The sequence below is a fragment of the Leptonotus elevatus genome, chromosome 13 (genome assembly GCF_054856555.1).
Source record: "Leptonotus elevatus isolate MCC_2025b chromosome 13, RoL_Lele_1.0, whole genome shotgun sequence".
NCBI classification, from domain to species: Eukaryota; Metazoa; Chordata; class Actinopteri; order Syngnathiformes; family Syngnathidae; genus Leptonotus; species Leptonotus elevatus.
The window spans coordinates 7,462,131-7,488,708 of NC_141251.1; the positions used below are offsets into that span (position 1 = coordinate 7,462,131).

General features: G+C 39.9%; 3 protein-coding genes across 3 annotated transcripts; all 3 read left to right on the forward strand.

The window, feature by feature from the left end:
* The first annotated feature begins 11,834 nt into the window (after positions 1–11,834).
* On the forward strand, positions 11,835–14,397 carry tlx1 (T cell leukemia homeobox 1). The gene is made up of 3 exons (XM_086093404.1): positions 11,835–12,291; positions 12,937–13,174; positions 14,187–14,397. The coding sequence occupies exons 1-3, from the start codon at positions 11,844–11,846 to the stop codon at positions 14,395–14,397; spliced, it is 897 nt and encodes a 298-aa protein (XP_085949530.1). The 5' UTR covers positions 11,835–11,843.
* Positions 14,398–16,403: 2,006 nt separating this feature from the next.
* Positions 16,404–17,629, forward strand: sdhaf4 (succinate dehydrogenase complex assembly factor 4). Its single transcript, XM_086093402.1, has 3 exons — positions 16,404–16,569; positions 16,691–16,804; positions 17,036–17,629. Exons 1-3 carry the CDS (start codon positions 16,491–16,493, stop codon positions 17,143–17,145), a joined length of 303 nt encoding a protein of 100 aa, XP_085949528.1. The 5' UTR covers positions 16,404–16,490; the 3' UTR covers positions 17,146–17,629.
* Positions 17,630–18,610: 981 nt separating this feature from the next.
* On the forward strand, positions 18,611–25,516 carry cep68 (centrosomal protein 68). Its single transcript, XM_086092322.1, is given in 9 exon segments — positions 18,611–18,722; positions 20,013–20,282; positions 21,308–22,273; positions 22,776–22,941; positions 23,041–23,195; positions 24,511–24,633; positions 24,709–24,805; positions 24,897–24,942; positions 24,944–25,516. Coding segments are annotated over 9 exon segments (1,971 nt in total). The 5' UTR covers positions 18,611–18,713; the 3' UTR covers positions 25,083–25,516.
* Positions 25,517–26,578: the final 1,062 nt, after the last annotated feature.

Consider the following 26,578-nt stretch of genomic DNA (forward strand, 5'->3'; position numbering starts at 1 on the left):
TTAGTTCACCTAAAACCTATAAAAAAATCCCATACCGTCCACCTAAACCAAATACTTCAGAATCCAGCTAGAGTCGTGAGGTTGTCAGGAGACCCGAGGAAGGATCAAAGAAAAGAAAGGAAAGTGAAATCCAGCACCGACCAGACATCACCTACTACCCACCGGGTTAGCAACCAGTCTTTCAGGCAAATTTTTTTTTTAATCGCAATTAATTGCATGACTTCACAAGTTAACTCACGATTAATCACAAAATGTATATCTGTTCTAAATGTACAATAAAAAAATCTAGGTTTTCATACTCTTGTTAACAAAAATGGGGAAAAAAAATGTAACTAATAGAAATAGTTTAAATGAATATTTGACGTCTGTAACCGTCAATGGCAGTGAATGAGTTAGAGTAGGGCCAAATACTCGACAAAATTTACTGTGTAGCAACAGACACGAAGAGAATAAGAATATGAAATACTAAAAATATCGATATACGACAAATGTTTTGGGTTTTTTTTTGGTTCCAATTCTCGATCGAGCTCAACTCGATACTGACTACTAGTCGCGTTCAACTCAGTCCCCCACTAAAGTGACGTGGTCCACTTCTCTCACTTGCATCACTTGAATCCGTGGCGATTTAAAACGACTCCGACGGAAGGCCGGAAACGCACACACCCACGCCACAAACACACTATTCCATCCCATTATATTGAGTAAGTGTCTGCGTGCGCGTGTGTAGCGCGCGTGCGCGTGTCCAGCTTTGAGAGGGTAATCCATCTCCATCACTTAAATGATTATCCCCATTAATCTGCTGTAAACTAATAAAGTAAACAACATTCCCTCCTCCCATTTCTCCTCCTCTCTGGGTGCAGGATCATTAAGTCTTTAGTACATTAATATGTCTTCATGTTCCCCCCCACCATCCCTGTCACGAGGGGGCTACGGACCCCCAGAGGCCCTGTTTAAGTTGCCCTCCCTCTTTCTGACTGTGTTTAGAAAAAAAAAGGAGAGAGGGGGTTGTGAGGACGAAGATGTGCGGGGAGGGGGGGTGCCTGAGCGCCCTATGGCTCTGCCTGCGTGTGGACATGTACTGTATAAGAAAGCATGTCACCGCATCGAGGTGATGAGCTCAGTGGATTTAATTTCGAGTCGGGGACTCAGATGGCCCCGGCGGTTGGCACGGTAATTTGCCTGATCAGGTTAGAGAGTCCGTGCCGCCGGTGATCAATCATCCAGATTGTCACGGCAACTGGGGGGCGGTTGGCATGGAGCCGTTTGTAATTGCTGTTAGATTGATGTGTCAATGTTCCTCCCGCTTGTTGAGTGAAAGTTTGGACGAGGAAATAGTCAAATGGCGGCGGTTTCCCGCACACACGCGCAGGCGCGCGCGCGGGTAACGTGTGCGTTCAATACTGACGTCCACGCGCCGGTGTTTGGTACGGTCCCTGGGTGGGTGGTTGGGTGGAGGTCTGACAATGACAAGACTGCTAAACTTGAGGTACAGGCCATAAGCAAATTTGCTGTTGGTGTGTGTGTTCTCGTCTGTGTGATCTTGCGAGGACCATATTCCAGGTTTTTACTATCATTGTGGGGACCACGGGTGCTTTGTTGGGACATTTTGCCCGGTCCTCACAATTCAAGACCTCTTTTTGAGGGTCAAGACTTGGTTTTAGAGTTTGGGTTTTGGTTGGGGTTAGGGGAAGGGGCTAGGAAATGCATTTTGTCAATGGGTGCGTGTGTGTGTGCTTTTGTCTTTGCTACATTGTGGGGTCCATACACGTGTGTTTTTCCGGGTTTAACCAACATTGTGGGGACAGGCTTGAAATTGTGGGGACATTCTGGTGGTCCCCACAAGTTAAGACCTCTTTTTGAGGGTCAAGACTTGGTTTTAGAGTTTAGGTTTGAATTGGGTTTCGGTTGGGGTTAGGGGAAGGGGCTAGGGAATGCATTTTGTCAATGAGATGACCCCACGATGATACAAAGACAAACATGTCTGTGTGTGTGAAGGGGGAGGGGGGAGGGGTATGTTACAAAATCGAGACATCATTCTGACTTTTCACAGACAAGAGGGGACCTCGCCTACAAACGAGGACATTTTGGAGGTCCCCATTTTGTTCAAACATCTTTCTGAGGATCAAGACTTGGTTTTAGAGTTTAGGTTTGAATTGGGTTTTGGTTGAGGTTGGGGTAAGGGATGGGGGTAGGCAATTAGTTTTGATGGTTGGGGTTAGGGGAAGGGGCTAGGAAATGCATTATGTCAATGAGATGACCCCACGATGATACAAAGACAAACATGTCTGTGTGTGTGTGGAGGAGGAGGGGGGGGGGTGCTACAAAATGGGGACATCATTCTGACTTTTCACAGACAAGAGGGGACCTCACCTACAAATGGGGACATTTTGGAGGTCCCCATTTTGTTCAAACCTCTTTCTGTGGGTCAAAACTTGGTTTTAGAGTTAAGGTTTTAATTGGGTTATGGTTGACGTTAGGGTTAGGAATAGGGGTAGACAATGAGATGTCCTCATTTTGCACAAAAAGAACCTGGGTTACAGAAAGACAGACAGACAGGGAGAGAAAGGAAGCGAGATCTCTACAGTGGAACCTCCAAAGTTGAATAAAGTGAACACAATTTGAGGGAAAATTACTTTTGTTTTTTTAGTAAGAGTTCATATTACATATTAATTGCGATTGTATCAAAAAAATAAATGCTGTTTTCCAGCAATTTCTCTCTGGCTCTAGCATAGTTACTTTCACATACAAGAACACAGACACGGTGTTTGTTGAGTGTATTTTCCAGGTCAAGTTTGGGGTTAGTGCGCTTCTGCGGCTTCCTGGAGCTGTTCGGAAGCTCTTTACTGCTTGCCTCTAAAGTCTGTCACAGTTAGTTATTTATGAGCTGGAAAGCAAAGTTCACACACACACACACACACACACACACACCCACACACAGCTAACAGTAACTTGACTTGGGATTTATTTAGTAAATGAAAGATATTAGTTTATTTTTATGAGCTTCTTGTCATAAACGTGTAGCAAGCTTACCTAGCGCTGTTAAGACAGCAAAATGAAAGCAGCTAAACTTCCTGTTTGTGCTCTTATTTTGAAACCTATTCACATCACTTCCGGTACGCTACTTAGCAGACTGATGCTAACTCCCCACCCAATGTTTGTTTGCCGTTACAACTTGCAAGTACGTTTATTGATAACTTATCGTGGATGTTATGACTCAAATGCATTTGGAAATCATTTGTTAAATATTGACGTCAAATATCGTTGTGCAATATTTGACATATGAAGCAATTTAAAACTAATAAAAAGATGCTGTTTAGAAATGCTGTCTATCCATAATTGTCAACTGCAGATTTGAATTGTTGTTTTTTTTGTCGAATATTGTCAAATTATCGTTATCGAGTTAAAAAAAAAAAAATATATATATAGATATTTTTTTTGCACATATTGCCCACCCTAACTAGTAAACCCAATTCTTGAGAGACATATTGGGCCACACACATTAGCCTCCGCAGCTGTGCTCAGCTGGGCCTCCCAAGCTCGGATGTCTTCATCAGTTTTACAAAGAAAATGTGCGCGGCGCAATTTAGGCCTTTGAGACACAATTATTCAAATACAAACGTGATCATTATTGTCTGTAATGTTTGATTGGACATGAGGAATGTAAAATAGAATTGAACACAAAGTTTGGAGCTAAAAGTTCTATTTCTTTGGGAAATTCAAATTGTTATTCTCCTTCTACATTTCTTTTGATGCTGTTGTGCTGACTTGTTGTACCTCTGGGGCTTTCATTGGCCTCAGATCCTAACTGGCCTGAGTTCTGCTTGTTGTTCGTCGGGACAGTCCATTAAGCCAATTAAAGCTGACCTGTGACCTTTGAGAAACGAGAGACGACAAACGCTGCGCTGCATCCACATCCACACACTTCTCCGCTGAACTCTCACCTTTTAATCTGTTATTCCAATCGGCGCGTTTCTAGTTTTAAGACACCGCCCACTTCACCGGTGCATTTCACGCCGACAAATCCGACGCGTTGATGTGAAAATGACGCGCGGCTCGGCGGTAGAGCGGCCGTATTCCCAATCCAAAGGTTGTGTCTGTGAGCCACGGCCGTGCCGAAGTGTCCTTGAGCAAGGCACTGAACCCTGACCATATGGTGTAGAAAGCGCTATATAAGCTCAGCTCATTTACCAAAAAGTCAAATATTTTTATTTATTTATTTATTTTTTAAATTGAGGTTCAAGCTAAAATACCTTTCAGTGACGAATAAATCAGAAATCAGTAACGTCTATTGTTCAGGTTTGATTCACTTAAATGTCCTGCCCTAAGCAGGTGTATTATAATGAAGGCTTATCTATTTAGGGTAGTGATAGACCGGAAAAAAAAAATTCAAGGCCAATACCGATACCGATTATTAGTAGTCCATTAGTAGCATCTGTCATAAGCACCTTCAAATAAAAAAAAAAAAAGATATATTGCCGACAATGTTGATGACATTTTCTGATAAGATCAAACCTGGCAAATAGATGTGTCATATTTAATTTATTTGATTCAGATTTGACAAATTTAACCTGTACTTGTAGTACAGTATTTTTTATTTGTCTTACATTGTTGAACATATTTTGTTGTGATTGTCTACGTTGACTGATCACAGTTTTATGAAGAGAAACAAATTTCTATTGTCAACAGTGCTTCACCCATTGGTCTTGTGTTTGATTAATTTCCCATGTTGTATATTTGCACTTTCTTTGCTAAATGTTCTTTTTTTTTAACTAAACACAAATGTGTGCAACTGGTTCAAACTGAGTTAAACCTCATTTTGAGAAACTTGATATACTCTTAATAAATAAAATGGTCTCTGCATGTGCATAAGAAGAACTCTTAAAAAAAGAGACGCAGCCGAGGAAAAGCCAATGATGGTGCATTCGTTGCTCTTCCTTGCTTACGTAGACGAGTACAGCATGTTTAGGCATTAAGGCAGAAACACACAAATCCCAGGGGCCACACAGGCACCAGCCAGTCTGCGGGTGTGTGGAAGTATATGCATGTGTGTGCGTGTGTGTGTGAATATATATATATATATATATATATATATATATATATATATGAATGTAAAGTTCCTTTAACGCCATTCATTTTTTTAACGCGCGACTTACTTGGAAAGCCCGTACTGGGGGAATTTCAGTCGCAACACAGCAGACACGTCCACGTCAAAATTGAGCAGTAATAAATTGAATAAAGAACATATTTCCGGAGACTGGGTTGAAGTTGTCCCCCCCCCCCCCATTTTAAATGTGCAGAATTTTACAAGTTACTTCATGTAGCTCTTAATATGAAAAGAAAAATGCACTGAGCTGTCACCAACGTCTTACGAATGCAATTATGCCATCTAGTGGCAGAAAAAAATGGCCTCAACACAAATCAATATCACACTCGTTTTTTTTTACAGTACATCTTTTTAATTTTAACTCAATTTTATGAATTACGATGAAATTATTGTACAGATGACTAAAAGATGCAGCCTTATTTCTATTAGCACTTCTTTTATTTTTACTTTTATGTTTACACGAGTAGGAAAACTAAGAAAATATTATACATTTTATTGTACATTTAGAACAGTAATAGTTCATTAACTACTGAAGTCATGTGATCAATTACAATTAAAAAAATGTAATCGCCTGACACCTCTAATATATATATATATATATATATATATATATATATATATATATATATATATATATATATATATATATATACATATAGGAGCAGGAACGCGCTAAAAGCAAAAAAATAAGATTAAATTAATAGCCACCATCAGAGTTTAGAAATACTAAAGAACAATCAAACAGTGATCAGAAGCAATTAAGGATGTTTTAAAAAAAACATTCCTCAGGGAGAAAAAAAACGACAAATGGGTGATCCCATTTTTTCCTTCCTCAGCTCGGTGGAAGGATGAGCCCCACAAGCCCAAATAACCATCAGCCGTCTCATGGAGTCTGACACCAAACATCCGGAAGCGTTCGCCCCACAAAAGCCTCAGGACATGACGGGGGCACCGATGATTCAAGCGGGGACTGGAGGAGGGGCGACAGCACTTGTGGTCTGCTGACAGAGGCGAGAGAGAGAGAGAGAACATTCTATTCGACACGGTCCACCTGCTCGTTCGCTGCGTGCGTGCGCGCGTGTGTGTGTGTATAGAAAGTCGTAATTACGCATACATAAAACGGACTCATCAATGCAATCTTACCGCACGAAGTCCAAACTTGCCCCATTAGGCTGACTGCGGCTGTTGAATAAATTGTGTTTGGTCTTCGCGCGGGGGGGGGGGGGGGGGTTGGTCCGGAGATGGGCCGCAGTGTCAAAGCGCTGTTGTTGTGTCTTGGTCTTTTGGAACGAATAGCACATGTCGGCTTCATATGTTGACACGGAGCCAATCGTGAGCGCCGTTGACGGACCGAGTGCTGATAATGACGTGTCTAATTCGTTTAAATGCTACAAGGTACAAATTGAACTGAGACGAATAGACGAATGGAATTTTTTTTTTTTTTTTTTTTTTTTTTTAAATAGTGAATAAAGGATTAGACAACATAGTCATGTCATCATTTTGAGGAAGCATATCTGCAAGGTATTGTCAATTTCCTTTTTAAAGAGACATTTAAAGACACGGCTTCAAATGTATTTTTCTTCTTAATTTTTATTAACTCAGCTGGAATAGGCTCCGCCTCTCCCAAGACCATGAGGATAATTGCAATCGGAAATAGGTGGAGAGATGAAACACTTACGGCATTGCTATTGGCCAGTTACAATATTAGAATTATAAAAAAATAAATACATACATATATGAATAAATATTGTGTATAGAGACCGGTGAACCCCCCAAAAAAATAAAAATAAAAATAAAATACTCCTTCTTACCTTCACTTTGGTCCAATTTAAAGCTCATATCATCCCAGGAATGTGACGTGCCTGCATGCATGCATCATTTCTAGCGACCAATTAAACCATTCAAAAATCACTCCTCCCCGGGATCTTATTTGACATTACTTACAGCATTGGCACAATTTAATGTGAAATATCAACTTTTTCCCCATTTCATTTTCAATGAGACCGATATTGAACTTTTTCCAAGTCCCACTTTAGTCAACGTATCATCATTAACACCTGCCTGATACTGCTCAGTAGTTGGTAAAGTGCATTGTCCTAGTAACCAGGAGGTCGCGGGTTCAAATCCAACTTTTGACTGTACATTGCAAATATATCCATGGCCGTTATGTTAAGTGATAAAACATGTATACCTACCGACTATCATATCAGGAAACGGATTATATTGTCACGGAAATGATTCAATGCGTGTTAGCATTTAGCATCAGATGACACTTTTAAAAATAAATACGGCATTCGCGTTGATCAGTGGTCCTTTCCTTGACAAATAAGAAATTCAAACATCAATGTTTTTCTAAATGCTTGTAAAAAGGTGCATAGGTATGTTAGCTGTCAGCAAGTTTTGCATAATTGAAATGAAGTGAAGACTTTAAATTGCCCGTTGTTCTGCACGTGAGTATGAATGATTGTTTGTGTATTTATCTATTTTTTTTGTCTTGTGATTGACCTCTTTGCCCTAAATCAGCTCAGTGGGGGTTTTTTTTTGTTTTTTTTTTTGCTTTATCCAGCAAAAAACTTTTGTCTGTCCTCCATAGATCGCGCGACTCAACTGAGCGCTCACATTTCCGATTCTATTTATAAATTCATAATCGCAATGTCCAAATCCTTCCAAAATAAGCCATTTCATTCGTCTCTGAAGAGGAGCATTTAAGTGCTTCCAAGAGGTTCGAGAAAAAAAAAACCTTGGTATGGCAGTCAGTGGTAATGGAAAGTGCACTGAGCCGCTGACAGAGCCGGCGCCAGAGATTTGGAGGTCAAGAGTCAAGGACTCTGCAGGTAGAACCCGCCACAGTCACTTCAGAAACAGAGAGAAAAAGACAACACAGGGCCAAACATGCTTCAACGCAAACATCAGGGATGTCTGTCGAACCCAGGTTGACGCGCGTCAACGTAGTAACACACACTTTAGCTGGTGCAGTGGATTGTACGAGGACTGCCAAAGTCCAACCGATTTAAACGATTTGTGGCGCAAGCGGTGCATTGATCACGCTCGATCGGCGGATTGGTTGGTGGGGGGGGCGATAAGGCTGTGCAATTAAATCGAAAGTCAATTACAATTTCAATTATTAAACTCCATAGTTACAAAATCAGCATAGGCATAAAAAAAAAAGAGGAATAGTAATTGTTGAGTTTTTTAATTGATACATTTGCACCATTTTTAAATTTAAAAATAACTAGAAGGCGGTCTCCGATCGGCCATGTTGCATGCGCAGTGAATGACATCATCCGCAAGTGTGGTTCTGTTGCTGTAATTGCACTTTGTGCGCACTAGTGTTAATTTTACCCGCCAATTTTTTCAATTGAGTCTGTTTTAGTCCAGTTTCAATCACGCTTTTGAGTTTTTATCATAGTTATAGTCAACCTCATCCCATTTTTTGACGACTATAAATCTAGCATTTTAGTCTTTATTTTAGTCCAAGAAAACACATTTTAATTTGTCAAGTTTTAGTCAACAACAAACACTGTCAAACGTTTTAGTCTAGTCTTAGTCAGGACAATCATTTTACCCCATTATGTTTTTGGTGTTGTTGTTTTTTTTTGTCAGCAGATTATGTTGAACAATTTCGGATCTAAAACTATTTCACATCAAATTTTCTCTTATCTTTTTGACAAAAAACGACATAATGACAGTATATCAACAAGTAGCTAATATGGCTCTATGCTACGAGCTAGTAAATTAGCCAACATTAGTTATCAGTTGGATTAACATTATTATTGGAACGTTATAGTCATTGCTTTAATGTTACATTATAACTATAACTTACTTCTTGTTTTTTTTTAACCGTGAATCGAAAATGCATACTGATTTAGTCCCACTTATTGTTTATTAATGAGGAGTTTGGTCTAGTCTAGTCTAGTTTTAATCCGGTGAAAAAGGTGTGTTGAAGAAATTATTTTTGTTTCGTTTTCATTGACGAAATTATCTCCCTCTGTGACGCACACCTCCCTCTGCTGAATTTAAATGGATCCATGAGGAGAGCTGCTTCGATTGGCTGTGAGGCAGCTGCATTCCCTCCCACAACGGCACGCAGCAAAAAAAATAAAAATAAAAAAAAATAAAAAAAAGCCTTGTGCTAATACAACAATCAGTTGTCAATTTGCCCTACAAAATTAAAGCCTGAAGAAATAAGTACATTATTAATAATAATTCATTACTCAATCAAAATCTGTGGCATTGAGAAATGTACACTCTATGTATCATATCATAGTATGTGTGTAAAAAGCAAGCCGCCCCTGCATAGCATTTCAATGTTTTTTGCCACTATCCTCCCTAATCATCATTACGGTCCGCATCGTAGCAACGCTAGCATTAAAATTTGATGTTGGTCACTTGACCAATGAGCACCATTAAAACGGATGAAATATTAATAATCTAATGCCCTGCGCGAAGTAATTATTTCCCAGTGGTTGTTAGTGGGACAGAAGATCAATGGCTGACTTTTATTTTTCATGCACTGCAGTTGTTGCGGAGCTGGTATGTTTTGTTTCTCCGCGTTATTGGCACCTCTCCAAATTCCAAATAATAATACGAGCGTTTTATTGAGCGCTGATTAAACAGCCGTTATTTTTTTGTTCCGATGAATATCCATTGAATCTAAAGGCACAATTCATCATTGCATGTGCTGTACTCATGAATATTAATGCAACACTTAGTAATATATGAGTATTGTTTCCCTGCTTGGGTTTTTAGCTCTGCAAAGATTCCATGGAATAAAAACATTCCAGCATCCAATGCAAATCTTCTCCCCTCAGTCGCACATTAAAACAACAACAACAACAACAACAACAGCACATCAATGTTCATATCAATGCCATCGCTCTGAACATGAATTATTAATAGAGAATGATCTCATAAACGTCACTCATTTTGCAGGCATTCATATTGTTGAATTTGCCCCTGGAAGATCAATTCGGTAACATCTTTGAATAATAATAATAATAATCAAAAGAAATATGTAAAGATGTGTCCGTTTCAACATTATGTCAATACAGTCCGACGAACAGATTTTAAGCTGAGTAACGAACTTGAAAACATTTTAAATGTTCACATCTTTTTAAAAATGAAAATCGTCCAAATTGCTATCAAGTGTTTTTATTTATTTATTTATTTATTTATTTTTTGATGATGATGACGATGATCATGTGCAGTTTAGTCACGACTGTGAGTGTTATTTTTTCACATTGTCAGTAGTTAACACTTAAAAGTGTTATTTCCTTTCATTTTGGTGTTCATTTCTCACAGTTTTAGCGTTACTTCACACACTAAGATCAAAAAAGTACATTTAACTCCCACAGTGTTAAATTAGTTAGTTAGTTAGTTTATATAGTTCTCACCAGTTCCGAGTTAATTTACACTTCTAAAAGGGAAAAAATTTAACTCTTTGGTAGAGTGGAATATCAACACCCATAGTGTTATTATTTGACACATAAAATTGTACCTTTTTTACACTTCAAAGTGTTATCTACTTTCACATATCAGTGTTATTTTTTTTCTACATTGTCAGTAATTGACAATTAAAAGTGTTATTTCCTTTCATTTTTTTGGTGGTAATTTCTTACAGTGTTAGCGTTACGTCACATAGTAAAATTGGAAGTGTAAATTTAACACCCATAGTGTTAAATTTAACACTTTCCCTGCGTTTATGTAGTTCTCACCAGTTACGAGTTAAATTTACATTTCTAAAAGTGTAAAAATTTAACTCTTTGGTAGAGTGAAATATCAACACCCAGAGTGTTATTATGCGACACGTAAAAGTGACCTTTTTTACACTTCAAAGTGTTATCTACTTTCACATCTCTGTGTTATTTTTTCACATTGTTAGTAGTTAACGCTTAAAAGTGTTATTTCCTTTTTTTTTTTTGGTGTTTATTTCTCACAGCTTTAGTGTTACTTCTAAGCTTTTATTTTTCAACCCTAATGGAGACAGTGGGACTCGAACCTCGTGCCTAGCACTTGCGGGGCAACAACACTAACAAATACGCCACAAGATTTATTAGCACAAATGTTGATTGACTGGCAACCCGTCTTGGGTTTAGCTTGCCTTTCAGCTGATGCCGGCTGGGATCGGCACCCGCTTCCTGTCACCCTGAAAATGAGAAGCGATTTAGGAACTGGTGCTCGGATTCTGCACAAAATTCCAAAACGTTCATAATTGGTTTATTCAACATATTCTAAATTGTCCATATAGTTGTGAAAGCTTGTTTATCTATATGTGCATGGTGATTGGCTGACTAGGAGTCCAGGGTGCACCCTGCCTCGGGCCCAAAGTCAGCTGGCAGGTTTAAGCTCACCTGCGAGGCAGGGAAAAGTGATGGATGAAGTTTGGGTATTTTGTTTTCATAAATGTAACACATCTTAAATGTGTTTCATATGAGAGCGATGTAAATTGAGTTGTGTTGTTTGTACTTCTCGAGCATCGTCAGAAGAGAAATTGGTTGTTAAAACAAACACACACGCATACACACGCTTTTGCTATCTTGATTGATGTCTCCGAGCAGCTCCGAGGGGGAGAGGATGAGGTGGGGAAAAGGGGGGGGAGGGGGTTTGAGGTCCGACGCAGAAGCCCGTCTGGATGTTGCATGCACACACGTGCGCCCGCGCTCACTTGATAACGGACCGGAGAGGAAGCCCCGGGCTCACTTTTGGAGTCCGGTCGGATGAACGCGTGTGCACCGCGCCGATGCGTGCGTGCATGGAGGCCATGGATCACATGGGGATCGCGGGGGCACATCTGCAGCAGCACACGCACGCGCAGGACTCCATCAGTTTCGGAATCGACCAGATTCTCAGCACCGTGGAGCAGAGCTGCATGCTGAGCGCGGCGAGGATGCACGAGCCGGATTACGGACACGCGCTTTACAACTGCAACGCCAACGGCGGCTTCGCGTGCGCGAACGGTGGATATAACTGTAGCGGCGCTTCGCTTGGCGGCGGCTCGTATCACATGAACATGGGGGTCAACGTGAGCGGGCCCAATGCCGCCGGGGTCATCCGCGTGCCCGCGCACCGGCCGCTGAGTGGCGGGAACTCTTGCATGCCGCCGGTGAGCGGGAGCATCAGCAACATAAACGGGCTCACCTTCCCCTGGATGGAAAGCAACAGACGGTACACTAAAGACAGATTCACAGGTATGAACGAATAGAATAGAATACAATAGAATAGAATATGAATTTTTAATTGATGGAAAATAGCCCAGTGCAACAATGCACGACACACCTAATAATATAAAAAAAGTACGTGCGCTGCGTTGCCAATTAATTAATTTAAAGTTGCGCAGGCTATACAATTTGTTTTATTTCCTTAGTTGATCAATCATAAACATAATTGATTACACACAATTTTATCTACACTCTAAAAACAGTTGGGTCAAAAGTAACCCAAATATGGATCCAAAATGGATTTGATTCATGGGTCGATTTGACCCAACTTTCTGGGTTGCTTTATACAAAACGACCCAATGTTTTGACCCAAGTAAAGGGTTTGACCCATTTCTTGACTCAAAGTGGGGTAAATTGACTTAGAGGATTGGTCCATTTTTGACCCATAGCTGGGTTATTTTTGAGCCAACTATTTTTTTATGATTATTTAAATAATAATAACAACAATCATCAAAAATAATAATTTAAGAACTACAACATAGCATTTAATGTTTAATTAATGCTTTTCTAACCGCGGCAATGACGATTTTTTGGCTGGTATAATAATGTCATCGTTGCTGTATTATCGTTCACTTTTGTTCTCCTGTCTTGTTCTTGTTGTTTGGGTCCGTCCAGTGTCCCTCTCACCCCTCACTGTAACACGTCGCGTCGGACACCCCTACCAGAACCGGACGCCGCCGAAGAAGAAGAAGCCGCGGACTTCGTTCACTCGACTGCAGATCTGCGAGCTGGAGAAGCGCTTCCACCGCCAGAAGTATCTGGCGTCTGCCGAGCGAGCAACCCTTGCCAAAGCCCTCAAAATGACCGACGCGCAGGTCAAAACCTGGTTTCAAAACAGACGCACCAAATGGAGGTGAAGCATTCATTTCCACTTGCAGCACATTTTTGTTGTACGGAAATACCGAATGTTCAAGTGTCGAAGTAGGCTAACCTCACATGTTTTTTTTCTTGTCCTTATTAGGCAATTCAAATGTAACTATACCATCGCCAGATTTTTAAGACTTTTTGTGCATGTGAATTCAACACGTTTAAAAAAAATAATAATAATTCAGACAACAACGAGAGAAGAACTCTCCCAAAAAAAACACTTCACCTGCAACATCAATAAGTAAAGAGCTTTACCCTATTGACGCCTTCTTAAAAAATAATCACCTATAAGTCATTTTGGCAGATTTTTCAGGAAACACAAAAATGAACCATTTGCATCATGGGGGAGATGATTTAGGCAAAAAAAAAAAATGACTTAGGCATATATTTTAAGAGGGTGCACGATAGGACATAATGAATCCATTGTGATAGTTGGTCTAAATCAGTCGAGTGAATGTTAATAAGATCCAAAAGCACTTAACTCCGAATCTTATGTCATGGAAAGGCATATAAATTATTATGGGACGTCACAGTGCAAACTGCTTTGGTATTATCACCATAAGAGATTTCGTTGAAATTAAAACAACATTTGGCAGATACAACTTTTTCATCGCTCAATTGATAAATATGTTGTTGTTGTTTTTAAAAAAACAAACATGTTTCTTTGTTTTTAATCTCTCGTGGTAGGAATGTTGGTATTTGAAAAGAATAGCAAAAATCAAGTCAAAGGTTTTTGTATGGCCAATGGCCTACATTATTATTATTATTTTTTATTATTATTATTATTATTATTTTTGTATCGTTCATCCTTTATTTTAAGCACATCCACAGATAGGCCTACAGGAAAATTTGAATGTAAGCCATATAAATTACACACGATTGCAATTTTAACGAGAACAAAAACTGCACGCTATATTTACAAACAAATTCACTTTTCTTTTTTTCTTTTTTCTTTTTTTTTTTTATCTTTCCTGTTCGCGTCCGGCTGGACGCGCAAGGCGGCAGACGGCGGAGGAGAGAGAGGCGGAGAGACAGCAAGCCAACCGGATTCTCATGCAACTGCAGCAGGAGGCCTTCCAAAAATCCATCAACCAGCCGGTGACGCCGGACCCGCTGTGCCTGCAGAACAGCTCTTTATTCGCCCTGCAGAACCTGCAACCTTGGACCGAGAACACCGGCAAGATCAGCAGCGTATCGACCTGCGAGTAGGGGGGGGGGGGGGGGGGGGTGTTTTCAGAAGAGCCCGGTGACTTTTGCAGGCTGTCATGCTGGAAACTGTTTTATCTCCATTTTTTTTTCTTCTGCGCGTTATCTCCCTCCTTTTCTGAGTGTGCCTCTGGATAGGGTTCCCTGCACAAGCCCCGATAATCCATCCGTCATGAAAAAAAATAATAATAATAAGGCGCTATAGCCTATCTCGAAAATGGATTTCAAGTGTCATGAAGAGGTTTTTTTTATTTTTTTTTTATCTCAGTCATTGGACGTAAAGAGCACCGCAAAACAAACAATGTGATTGTTGTTGATGATGGCTATTTAACATATGGGCCAACAGGTCAACGAGCATTTGGTTAACAATATGATAGACATAGATAGACACATATCGTGAACATAAGCCAACCAGACGGTGTTTTCATTTTATATGTGGATACAATTTTTTTTATGAATACTGTATTTGTTAAAGGCTTTTACTTGTAAATCCGTACAATTCACTAAACGGACTTGATAAAGCCCGAATCACGCTTTGTTGTGCTATTTTTGTTTTGCCACTGAATGATACTGTGTTTTGTTTTGTTTTTACTTGACTGCAAATGTATAGTCAGTAATCCTGAATTTCTAACAAAAAAAGTGTCTAACACTGCATATGAGTCTTGTGCGTATATACGTTTGCGATTTCACTTTATGGCTACATGGAAAAAAAATTCCATGCTGTTAAGACAATTGCAAAAAAAGATGTAAAAAAAAAAGTGGGGAATTGTGCAGAGGTTCGGGAAGTATGTGACAATATGAATTTAATTTAATTTTAACGTTGCAGAGGATTTTTAAAATAGTTTAAAAATGCTATTTGCGTGTAAACGGTCCAGCAGACATTATTCATGCCAGCTTTTTTGTTCTCTTATTATTATTTTTTTAAACCATGGCTGCGTTTCTGGCTCTTAAAAAACGAATGTGCAAATTGTTCGAACAGTTCAGTCCAACTGCTTGTAAATTTAAATTGTATCAATTTCCTATATTTTAACAAGATGGAATCTGATATTTGAGATGTTGCATAATGTATGATGAATTGCTGATGGATCAAAATCTCAGTGGAATATTGCAATTTATGGAAAGAGAGATGTTAGTGTACCGGTGTCTGTGTGTGATGTGACATTCCCCAGGACCACTTTCTTGAATGTGAAAGAAGAATTTATCCACCTTTCAAGACAAGACAAGAAAACTCTTGGAATTTCTCTCTCTCTCTCTCTCTCTCTCTCTCTCTCTCTCTCTCTCTCTCTCTCTCTCTCTCTCTCTCTCTCTCTCTCTCTCTCTCTCTCTCTCTCTCTCTCTCTCTCTCTCTCCACACACACATGCACGCTTTAGGGAGACAGGGGTCAGATAGATAGGTAAAGATAAGACAAGATGAGAGAAATATACCTCTCTTAAAAGCAAATCATTGGTTATCTTTTCCTCGGTGCCCACATTTTTGAAGTGGCTACACCACAATGCATTTATATATATTTTTACTCACTGAACCAACACTGAGGAAATAAACGTGACTTAACAAGGACTCAAATTATATTTATAAATCATTTGAAGGCAGTATTGTGATTTAAAAACTGACCGCAGTATAGGCTATACTTTTACAGGACACAAATTAAAGTGAACGTTGGCCTATCTATTATCACGATTGGTCTGTACATATAAAACTGTTCTATTATATTCAATCATATCGATTTAATGTTTTTTTCCTCCTTTGCTTATTTATTAAGTTATTGATTTGTTGGCCAAATATGTACAGTTATAATGAGCACAATTATAGGAAACATTATTATTATTATTATTATTATTGTCAAACTGAGAAGCGGTGCAAAATTTCCGGACCGCAGCTAATAAAATGCAGTTCAGGCCCAGTAAACTGTAAGGAACTACGGAAGAGTTTTGGCGCTCTCTTGTGGCGATATAATACACTACAATAACGTCGTACGCTTCCGTCGCAAAATGATGACGACCGTGACGTATTCCGTGCGACAGAGTGTTACCACAACAACGATTGTGTAATTGTCCGGACACAAGAGAAAACGCTAAAGCGTAGCTCTCAGTAACAGATGTCTCGCTTGGCGTTTTGCGTTTCCAGCTGCAAATATTTACTTTCAAAAAATCTTATCTTGGAATCACCATTGACGGGTGAGTGACTCTTTTTGCCTTCGATTCTGCGAGTTAGAGGTCCACTACGCCCAGACTTACGGATAAAATTGTTCTAGATGTATCATTAATAAAATACTTTGGGTTGGGTTTGGGTACTCAGGATGGTTCCGGTTCACCAGTGGTGCAGTAAAAGATGGGAAGCCCCTGAAAAAAGCTGTAACTCCCCAGGGGCGGCTTGACAAGGACGAGGAGAAAACCAAGGATGTTTTAGAAAGTAAGAACATATTTTTTGATTGAGAAAATGTACACCCATCTGTCATTCACCATCATGTCTCTAACCTCCTACCCATACTTCCTTTTTGACTTAATTTCACAATAAGCAACATGACAGTAAACCTGCTATGCATCTCTGTTGAAGGTTAAACATAATAACAAAAGAAAAAAAACTTGACGTAAGTGAGGCTGATACAAATATATCAGACTGAATATTTTTTTTGCCCCCAAGGGTTTCCTGATGATCTGAATCCTGTGACAAAGGAAAAGGGGGGTCCTCGAGGTCTGGAGCCCACCCGCTTTGGAGACTGGGAGAGGAAGGGTCGCTGTGTGGATTTCTAGTTCACTGCCTACGTTGTATAGTATTGTACTTGGAATACATACATGTTAATGTGTTAATGAGATCAGCCGTTGAGGAAGATACGAGGTATGTTTCTGGGTGGAGTACCATAATCCGTGCAAGAACACTTGACTTCTGGTTTTTTGGTGGCACTCTTGGAGGTTTTGTTTGTTTGTTTTCCAACGCAATCCTTGCCCACTTTTACAATGATGCTGCTCATATAATTATTGTTTATGTATAAATAAAGTCAAAAATACTACTAGCGACCCTTGTGGGTGGGTTGAATAGTTTCCAATGGTCTGGACGGGCCGTGAAGGCATCTCAGACTTGTAAACTACGTGCGTTATTGAGCTGTTGTGTTCTGGCGTAGTTACGGCCGATAGTAATTTGAAAATTGTTCATTAAAAAGTTGTTAACTCCACATTTGGTCTGATTATTTCACCAATGCTACAATACAATATATGAATAAAGTATGATTTACACAGACACGCGTGGAAGTTCTTCACACTCCGTTGAGGTCTATTACATGTTTGTTTACCTGTGTATGTTTTTTTTTGGGGGGGGGGGGTGAATTAGTTACATATGTATTTATTCGATGGACTTTGTGCATGCAGCACTTCCACATTCTGTGTAAGGTGGCATGTTGACTTCAATTTACACTTTTTACGTCACTTCACTGCTTGCATCCGTATTAATTTCTAATGTAGCATGAATGTATTTTCTTGTCAGAATTGTCTGATCATTGAACACAAATATAAATTCAACACTTTGTTTTAGTGCTAATTTTTCATGAGATCTGTTTCTTTCAAATGCTGTTCACAAATCTGTAAGAAGTTCTCCTTTGCTGAGATAATCCATCCACTTCACGGCTCTGATGGATTAGACAGCATGATTATTGCTGAGGTGTGCCTCGGATACCCGCAATAAAAGGCCACGCTAAAAATTTAGTTTTTTGTTGTTGTTTTCCAGCGCGTAATACTACTTTGCCACATTTAATATGGCGACGACGTCAACGTGCGATTAAGCGCGTAATAAGACATTTATATATATCTACACAGCTCGTTTCCTGTCCACCAATCATACATCACGCACGCACTCGGATACTTTCACTGACATCCGGAATTCAAAAGTTTAAGATGTTAAGCGTGAGGCAGGAAGCAAACGAGATAATTGAGATGAATTGCAGTTGGAAATAACGATAACAAAGTTTATAAATAAATAACGAAATAATTAGACAACAGTAAATCAATGTCAAACAACAATAGAGAATACGCCCCGCCATTTTATCGACATAAGGCAGTCATTTATTTTGTATCGTGTCAAAATGCTACTTGTTGCATGAAAAGTACCCCACAGTACAACGCGTTAAAACAGCAACAACACCAAAAATTAACACGAAACACTGGCAACGTGCGTGTTTTCTTTAGTAGTGTCAGTGGGTGTTGTCTAACTCAGTCAGATAACACAGCGGCACCTAAACGCAACACGCGTGGGGGGAAGCGGAGGCTAGCACAATATATTTATGTATTTTTGCTAGTCTGTACAAATTGACATTCTAAGCGAGGATTCGATGGTTTGGGTAAGAGACTGGCCCACATTTTCTAGATCTTAAGCAAGGAGACCGAGTTAAACCAACTTTTCATTGACTGACTTACACGACACAAGCGTCTGTCAAATCGATGGTTTTCTGTGGACGTCTACAGGGCTGTATGCCGGTGATATTGGATAAGGACACGTCAAACGGAATTTTTGTTTGGATCGCGCGTATATTTTTTTCACAATTTATACACCGGTGCAATTTACTACATTGCCAAAATGTTGGATTCTTCATGCGAAAGTCGACTTTTGCGCATCTCGTAGCTAGGTTTCATGTTACTCTTTCTACATTGTCGGCAGTGCAATAGCTAATGTCGTACAAGTAGTTCAATTGTGTGATGTTATGTTACTGCTGGTTGCTATTGTTCTTCGCACGGTAGCACGCTGACCGCTGCCTCGTGACATATGCGGAACTCAAGAAGCCCCCCCATCATAATGAGCTATATTGTGCGATCCCGTTATTTCATCTTTCCTCTATGTAAAATGACACCCAGTCGTCGAAATGCTAAGAAATCAACCGCAGATTCGTCAGCCTATTTTAACGCAAACAGTCTAATTGTAGAGATTGTACAAGGATATCTTATTTATAAATATGTCCATATGGCATTTTTGTTTATCTTTTAATCCACTCGCCCGTATTCATCCTTGTATGATTAATCATCATATCCTCTTAAACTAACGTAGCTGTCGCAAATATCAGTTCTGATCTGAAATAACATTCAGTTTTTGCTACAGAAGTGCAGTATCTGGAACATTAAGAAGAGATTCAAGTATAGATTTTCAGATGCGGCTTTTATTTTATTTTTTTACCACGGAAACATGGTGAGATTGTCACAAAACCCAAGATATTAGGGTGGATATTTTGAGAGGAGGACTTCATTTTTAACACTTTTGATTGGGCAGTCATTTGTAAAAATAACACCCACGCGTGTGGACTGATCGATATATAAATAGATTTTTATGTACAATTTACCAAACTGGGACTTTCCGCCCTGTTGCCAGTGTTATTATATCTGTTCCTTTCGATGAATTGGAAAGACGAATGATGAGTTGATGACAAGAAGAAGTTATATACTTTATGATTGGGGGGGCATAATTTCAGCATCATTAGTCACCCTCTTGTGTCTGTATTTGTAATAACAGTAAAATTTCAGGCATCCACGCTGGTTTTAAAAACACCCATTTTCTGCACCTTTTTTTTTTTGATGATAATGATGAATGAAAATGTCATTTAAAAAAAATAATATTCCTGTCCTTGACAGGAACTTCATAGATGACATCATATCCAATGGACACCGCTGGATGCAGCCGGCCACGGAAGGTGCACGTTCCAGATACACGCGTTCGACACAGCATGAGACTGAATGCAACTGACATTGCGAGTGAGAAAAGAGCAACGGAATGGGCAAAAGAACAACCCCATAAAAGTGTTACCATGGCGACCGCCTCCAGGTATCTGACTGACAGACAATATGTGATGAGGAAGCCTCTGATCTCCATCGAGCAATCGTCTATTTTAAAGAAGACTCGGCGTCAACAGAGGGCAAGTACAGGATTGATGTCTTAATATCTTTCAAATGATATTCGGGTGCAGTGACTTGATCACATGGTAATTGGACTGCTTTTTATGTAGCGCTATATCATCAACACTACTTTTTACACTACTCAGTGTTTACTAGTGAAGATTTTTAACATAATACAGTGTTGGAGTAACGTTGGTTAAGTGTGGGGGGAAAAAAACGTTGGAAAGTGTCACATTTACACTCATTGGTGTGGACACATAAATACCTTTTTAGTGTTAGATTTAACACTGTCAGTGTTAATCTAACACTGGCGATTTTGCTGTGTGAGACCATATTTGTACTGTGTTTACAAATATTTGTTTCTTCCTGGGAGGCTGTAACTAAAAAATTATTGCAAAGCAGTAAATATTAGGAGTGGGAATCTTTGAATGTCTCACGGTTCCATTCCGATTTTTGGGCCTGCGATTCGATTCAGAATCGATTTTCGATTAAGAACGATTTTTGATTCAAAATGATTTGATTGACAATGGTTTTTGCTTCCATCTATAGATGTGCAAGGAATTGTAATGATCTACTCCAGTCTGATTCGCTAATGCTAATTAGCGCGCTACTCGCGGCACTTTTATCACTCAAAAGATCGGCTCCACGCTGCAAAAAAAAAACCTTTTTTTGGAATAACTTGATCGTGACTTTTTCCTTCTACTCTCTAACGTGGCTACAACTTAACAGTGTATCAGACCGCGTGGAACCACACTGCCCCTAAGTGGCCAAATCGGGTACAACATGAACAGCGCTCCCAATAAAGGCACACACAAACAAAGGGAAGACAGTATAAAATAATTTAAATAAAATCGATTCTGAATCGTACTAAATGAGAATCGCGATTTTTATGAGAATCGATTTTTTGGGGCACACCACTAGTAAATATATACTGTATGTATATAGTTCTAGACTAGTTTTTAGAAACCACCTTATGTTCATAACCAAGGACCCCCTGTACCTGAAATATGATTTTATGTTAACACACATTTTTGATATTTCACAGGATGTCGGTCCCAGCAAGACAGATGAAAATCAGCATTCCGCCAAGATGAATTTGCTGACCAGGTTCGGAGACGATCTAAACCCAGTGAGCATTGGCTTTACTCCCACTGATGACTCCCCCAAAGATGTGTGTCGCTCACCGTTGGGTGTCACAGATGTCGGCGGTGAACCTTTTGTTGGATCCACGTTGACTGGAAGTCATTCATTTCAATGCGGCATCTTCGGTAACAACCCGAAGTTCCAGAAAAACGACTCTCCGGTGAGGTCGCAGCTCACATCCACTGTTCTGTACCCTGCCGATAGCCCCACCCCACACCTTTTCTCCAAAAGAGACCAGACAAAGGTCAAAAGACCAAATAGCTGCTTTGTATCAGGGCAGTCAAGAAGACAAACCATGTCATATCATGAAGCAAACTATTGGGACTGTGCTGTCCCGAAGTCTTTTCCCACGTCCACAAATAGGCACGATGCGTCCTGGGATCCAAACAAGGACTATCAAGCTTTGCTGGACTACACTTACCCCCTTAGACCTGGGCAGATGGACAGCAAGTGGGACAGCATTGTGTTCCAGCCTGGCTCTCTCCTACAAGACCTGAACTTGGAGGATTCTGGTATTGGACTGGATAACATTGGGACCACCAGCCTGTCCGAATCGGACTTAAATCTGTGCAACGCCGTTCAGACAAACGCGTGGGACAGAATGGATCCGGAAATCAATTCCACCAGCGTGGACTCTTCTGCGCTTGTCTTCAGATCACGCTCTTCTGGGTTGCCGTTGGACAGTTTGGACGTAGTTATGGACAAGGACGTTGTGAACTGTCACCGCCATCTTCAGTATGCACAACCCTACTCCGCCATCCGTACAACAAGTGTTCTTCCTCAGTCCCGATCTGTAAGTGGCGACATTGACAAGGAGTTCTGCTCTCTGCCTGATCACCTGGAAGAGATGCAAATCCTCACGAGACAGGTCAGTAGGGGTGGGAATCTTTTGACAGTCCCAAGATTCCATTCCAATTTTTTTCAGAACGATTTGATGGACAATGATTTCTGCTTCAATTTATAGATGTGCAAAGAATCGTCATGATATATATATATATATATATATTAGGGGTGTTAGAAAAAAATCGATTCGGCAATATATCGCAATATTACAGCGCGCAATTCTCAAATCGATTCGATATGCGGCCGAATTGATTTTTAAACATAATTTTTTTTATGGGAATATTCAACACATATTATTGGCATAACTTGATCGTGACTTTCTCCCTTCTACTCTCTAATATGGCTACAACTTAACAATGTATCAGAACGCGCGGAACCACACTGCCCCCAAGTGGCCGAATCGTGTACAACATTAACAGCGCTCCCAGGCGCATCTACTTATCAAGCACTACGTAGAAGATAAACAAATTCAGAATTACTGATAAGGTTTCTGATGTATGACTAGAAATGTTTTTATCTGATTGAAGGTGAAGGAGGTGACAGCCTGGCTGAACCGCCCGCTCACAGAAATGTGTGAGTGTATGGACTCAAATCTCCCGACACTATCACAGCCGGAGAAAGAAGCGGCTAAAGCGGCTGATGCCAAAAAGCAGGACGACATGAACATAAATACGAGGAATGCGGCTACATCAGGTATTCGTATCATTGAACACATTCTAATTGTCCAGGTTTCTATTTCTATTTATACCTCGGAGTACAAGTACGTCATGTTGGGTTTTTGTTCGTCATCAGACGCTAACTCTGAGGCAGCAAGGAGGAGTCCCAGTTCATGGCTGGAGTCTAACAGGCTCAAGGAGGTGGAGACTTTGGCGGAGCAGCTTTGTGGTAGCCAACTGAAAGACACTCGGAAGGTCGACCAAAATGGCTCTCTCGTGCAACATATACGTGTAAGTACCAAAGTAGAGACACCTTTGAACAAAACTGGATGGTTCCGAAGTTTTACATCAGTTTCCCTTAAGTCCGCTAAATCCTTTAATAATAAATTTCACTCAAAATTGTTCCTGAGCTCATTTGGGGAAAAAAAGAACATTTTCTAATTACTTAAACATTTGTCAATTTTATAATAAATTACTACGAAGGGAGGCTATCATCATTTTGAAGGAGAAAAAAAATGGATTACAATTACTTACTGTTACTGTGCTCAGGTAGAATTTATGTGTACATGTACATATTTCTGCTAACTTCCGCTTTTACTCCAATATATTTCCCAAGTACGGAAGCGTATTGCATTTACTTGAAAAAAAAAGTCCTGTTTTTCTGACTAATTTGTTTGGGGGAGCATTGTTTTTTTGAGTATTTTTCCCCCGTTTTATTTAATTTTTTTTTTCCTGTTTTTTTTAATTTTTTTGTCTGTTTAAAAACAACAACATTTTCCTGTTTTTCGGAATACATTTTTTTCAGTTTTTTTGAAAAAAAAAATCCCAGGTTTTTTTTGAATAATTTGTTTTCAGTTTTTTAAAATAATCCCCCCCTGTTTTTCTGAATATTTTTTTCAGCCTGTTTTTGGACAGAAAAAAAATATTTAGTAAAACAGAAAAAAATATTCAGAAAAACAGAAAAAAAAATACTGAACTAAGCTCTCGAAAAAAAATTGTCAGAAAACAAGTGTTTTTTTCCCAAGTGAATGCAATACGCTTCCGTACCCAAGTACTCTGATACATTGATAATTTCGTTGCCGACATTTTTTTTTCAGACGAAAACTAAAGTAGAAGCCATTCATTGAGACGCTAACTGAAATTGACTGACAATTTCATCAACGACTAAAACGAAAACACAGTGACGAAAATTCACACAATCCAATCAGAAGGAATGAAACGCAGGTGGCAGAAAAGAACCGCTCAGAAACTTTTCACTGCACTTTATTTCTTGTTTAAACATGTTTACATTTATTGTTCAGCTGTAAAATTAATTCATCTCAAGCAATTACGCACTTTTGTTGTACTTTTTTCCTGGTGAAAGAAGAGACTCTATCCTTTCTTTTGGTAGGTTTCATGTTTTTACAGCAATAGAACACAATATTCTGTGCGACTTGCAAAATCTGTTAAAATCCAGTAAAACAGCCGGGAGCGAAGGGGGTTGCTTCAGTGAAAATGTCTGCGAGCGAACGAGATAAGAAGAAAACTAGAGGGCCAAATCCTTCATATCAAATACTGCATACAGTGTCAGGAATAAAACCATGTGTGTGTGCGCCTTTTGTTACAGATGTTTTGTTCACTTTTGGAACAATACATCCACTGGCTCTACAAGGTTTCTGATAAGATGGACATGTCGGCGAGACCCAAAGTCGACATTGACAACATGAAGCGGTCGCTTGCTCAGCATCAGGTACCGTCCACAATTTCAGGAATTTAAAACGGCAAGTATCCGTTTGACACAAACGAGCGTTTGTTTTGCTCTCAGACATTTCAGCAAGAGTTGAGTAGTCATCGGCAATGGACCTCTCGCATTCTTCAAACCGGCGAGCTGCTTCTCCACTGCATGGACGGCACGTCTCCACGTAAGGTTCCCCCCTTCTGCATGGTTGCTAACAGACGACGTGTGTGTGTGTGCAAAGACTCCATTTTGTTTTCCGATCCGTATCGTTCCAGTGTTACGAAACACTCTGCTGTTAATTGCGAGGCAGTCGAGAGCCATGGAATGCCACTCGCAACCACTTGTCTTCCATCCTCTCTGCCATGGACAATCAGACACGTCCTCATCAGCCCAGTGAGCCAGTTGAGCAGGACAAGATGGAGAACCCTGACCCCGCAGGGACCCGGGTATCCACCAGGTGAATGACATGGCTGTCCGTCCGGCGGCCATTCAGACCTTTGGAAGAATTTATCTGTATCTGTGTTTGAAGTTTTAAACATGACCTGATCTGAGTTGTGGTTCCACGCAGGAAGTAAAATACAGCCGTCAAGTGCCTTTAAATGGAAGCAAGTCCCAAACATTTTCTGTCTTGACTTGTGTGTTTTGTAGCAACCTACTGTATCATACTGTATTCGCAATGCTTCACCCACTCCCCCTTTAATAATAGAAAACTATCTTTAATACATTGTTTTGTGTATGTGTGTGTTTTTTCAGTCTTGGCATAAACTATACATAAAGATGAAGACAAAAGAAACTGCATTTTTTTGTTGTTGAAAACGTAACAAATCACATGTATTCACTGACCTTTATGTAGTAAGGTGGTATCAGCTATATTAAAACAAAACACTTAAGATTCCCAGAGCGCCTTTCAAACTGAATTCAGTTGCCTTTATTATGAAAACAAGAGAACACTGTATTTATATGCAATTCTTCACTTAGGTTACCGCAATACACAACACGTTGCACACAGGATCTCATGTAACTATCAAATTCCCCCAAATGTAGAATAAATAATTGTGTGTATTCTTTACAATGCATCTCAGCAAGAATCACAGAAGGATCTTTTCATTGCATACAGTCTGGGAGTACAATATTTATTTTCAGTTTAAGTATTACATGTAGAATCAAGACAATCCTAAGAATGCATTGAAGACTGACATGAGATCTGACCTAAACATACTGTATGTAGGGCTGGGCGATAAATCGATTTTTTAAAATTAATTTGAGTGTTTTGTTGTGGACGATTAAAAAAACTATAACATAGGAGTTGTAAACCCCACCCCCCCCCCCCCCATTCCCCCTCCCTCGTTGCGCCACGCCCGCGGCTGTCGACTCTATGGGCTTCCGTAGCTTTAGCTCCGCTAGTCGTGTACTCACACACTCCATACGGGAGGAGCTCAACAACAAACAAACTCCCGCTAAAAAAACAACAATGTTACCGTGGATGAGTCATTAACACAAGAAAGCACGTATGACAAGAAAGGGGCACAATAAGAGCGATCATCAAAGCGGACACGTTGCACCTCGCAAATATATTGCTCAAGTTGCCCCACGCTATTTGTTTAGGTAGCGGTTATTTTGCCGTGACTGGCAACTCAAATGCTAGCGATAGTTTTGCTCTTAACGGCTCCAATCTTTAGCCTGCTGTAATTGGATATTTTATTCTCATTGCTTATAGACATTTACAAGCTTATGTAAATAGCACAAATGAGCACGTTTATGTTGCTGCGTGGTCGCAACATGTACGTCAAGACAGACTCGCCTTGCAAGCACTTACCGGTATATCAGCCTCTGCGTCGTCTGCGACATAAAATTCTTAAGAAATGTAGTTATAGTGGGCTGGTAATGCTCATAACGGCCTATTTTCAGTGACAAAGCTAATTGAAAAGTGAAAGGAGATCTATAGGATGGGGTGAAC

What these genes read in the sequence shown, in the direction of transcription:
- tlx1 (XM_086093404.1), top strand. Translation starts at nt 11,844, where the DNA reads ATGCGTGCGTGCATGGAGGCCATGGATCACATGGGGATCGCGGGGGCA. An exon ending in CACTAAAGACAGATTCACAG is followed by an intron (nt 12,292 to 12,936) that starts GTATGAACGAAT and finishes GGGTCCGTCCAG; the next exon opens with TGTCCCTCTCACCCCTCACT. An exon ending in AACAGACGCACCAAATGGAG is followed by an intron (nt 13,175 to 14,186) that starts GTGAAGCATTCA and finishes TGGACGCGCAAG; the next exon opens with GCGGCAGACGGCGGAGGAGA.
- sdhaf4 (XM_086093402.1), top strand. Translation starts at nt 16,491, where the DNA reads ATGTCTCGCTTGGCGTTTTGCGTTTCCAGCTGCAAATATTTACTTTCA. An exon ending in CTTGGAATCACCATTGACGG is followed by an intron (nt 16,570 to 16,690) that starts GTGAGTGACTCT and finishes TTGGGTACTCAG; the next exon opens with GATGGTTCCGGTTCACCAGT. An exon ending in AACCAAGGATGTTTTAGAAA is followed by an intron (nt 16,805 to 17,035) that starts GTAAGAACATAT and finishes TTTGCCCCCAAG; the next exon opens with GGTTTCCTGATGATCTGAAT.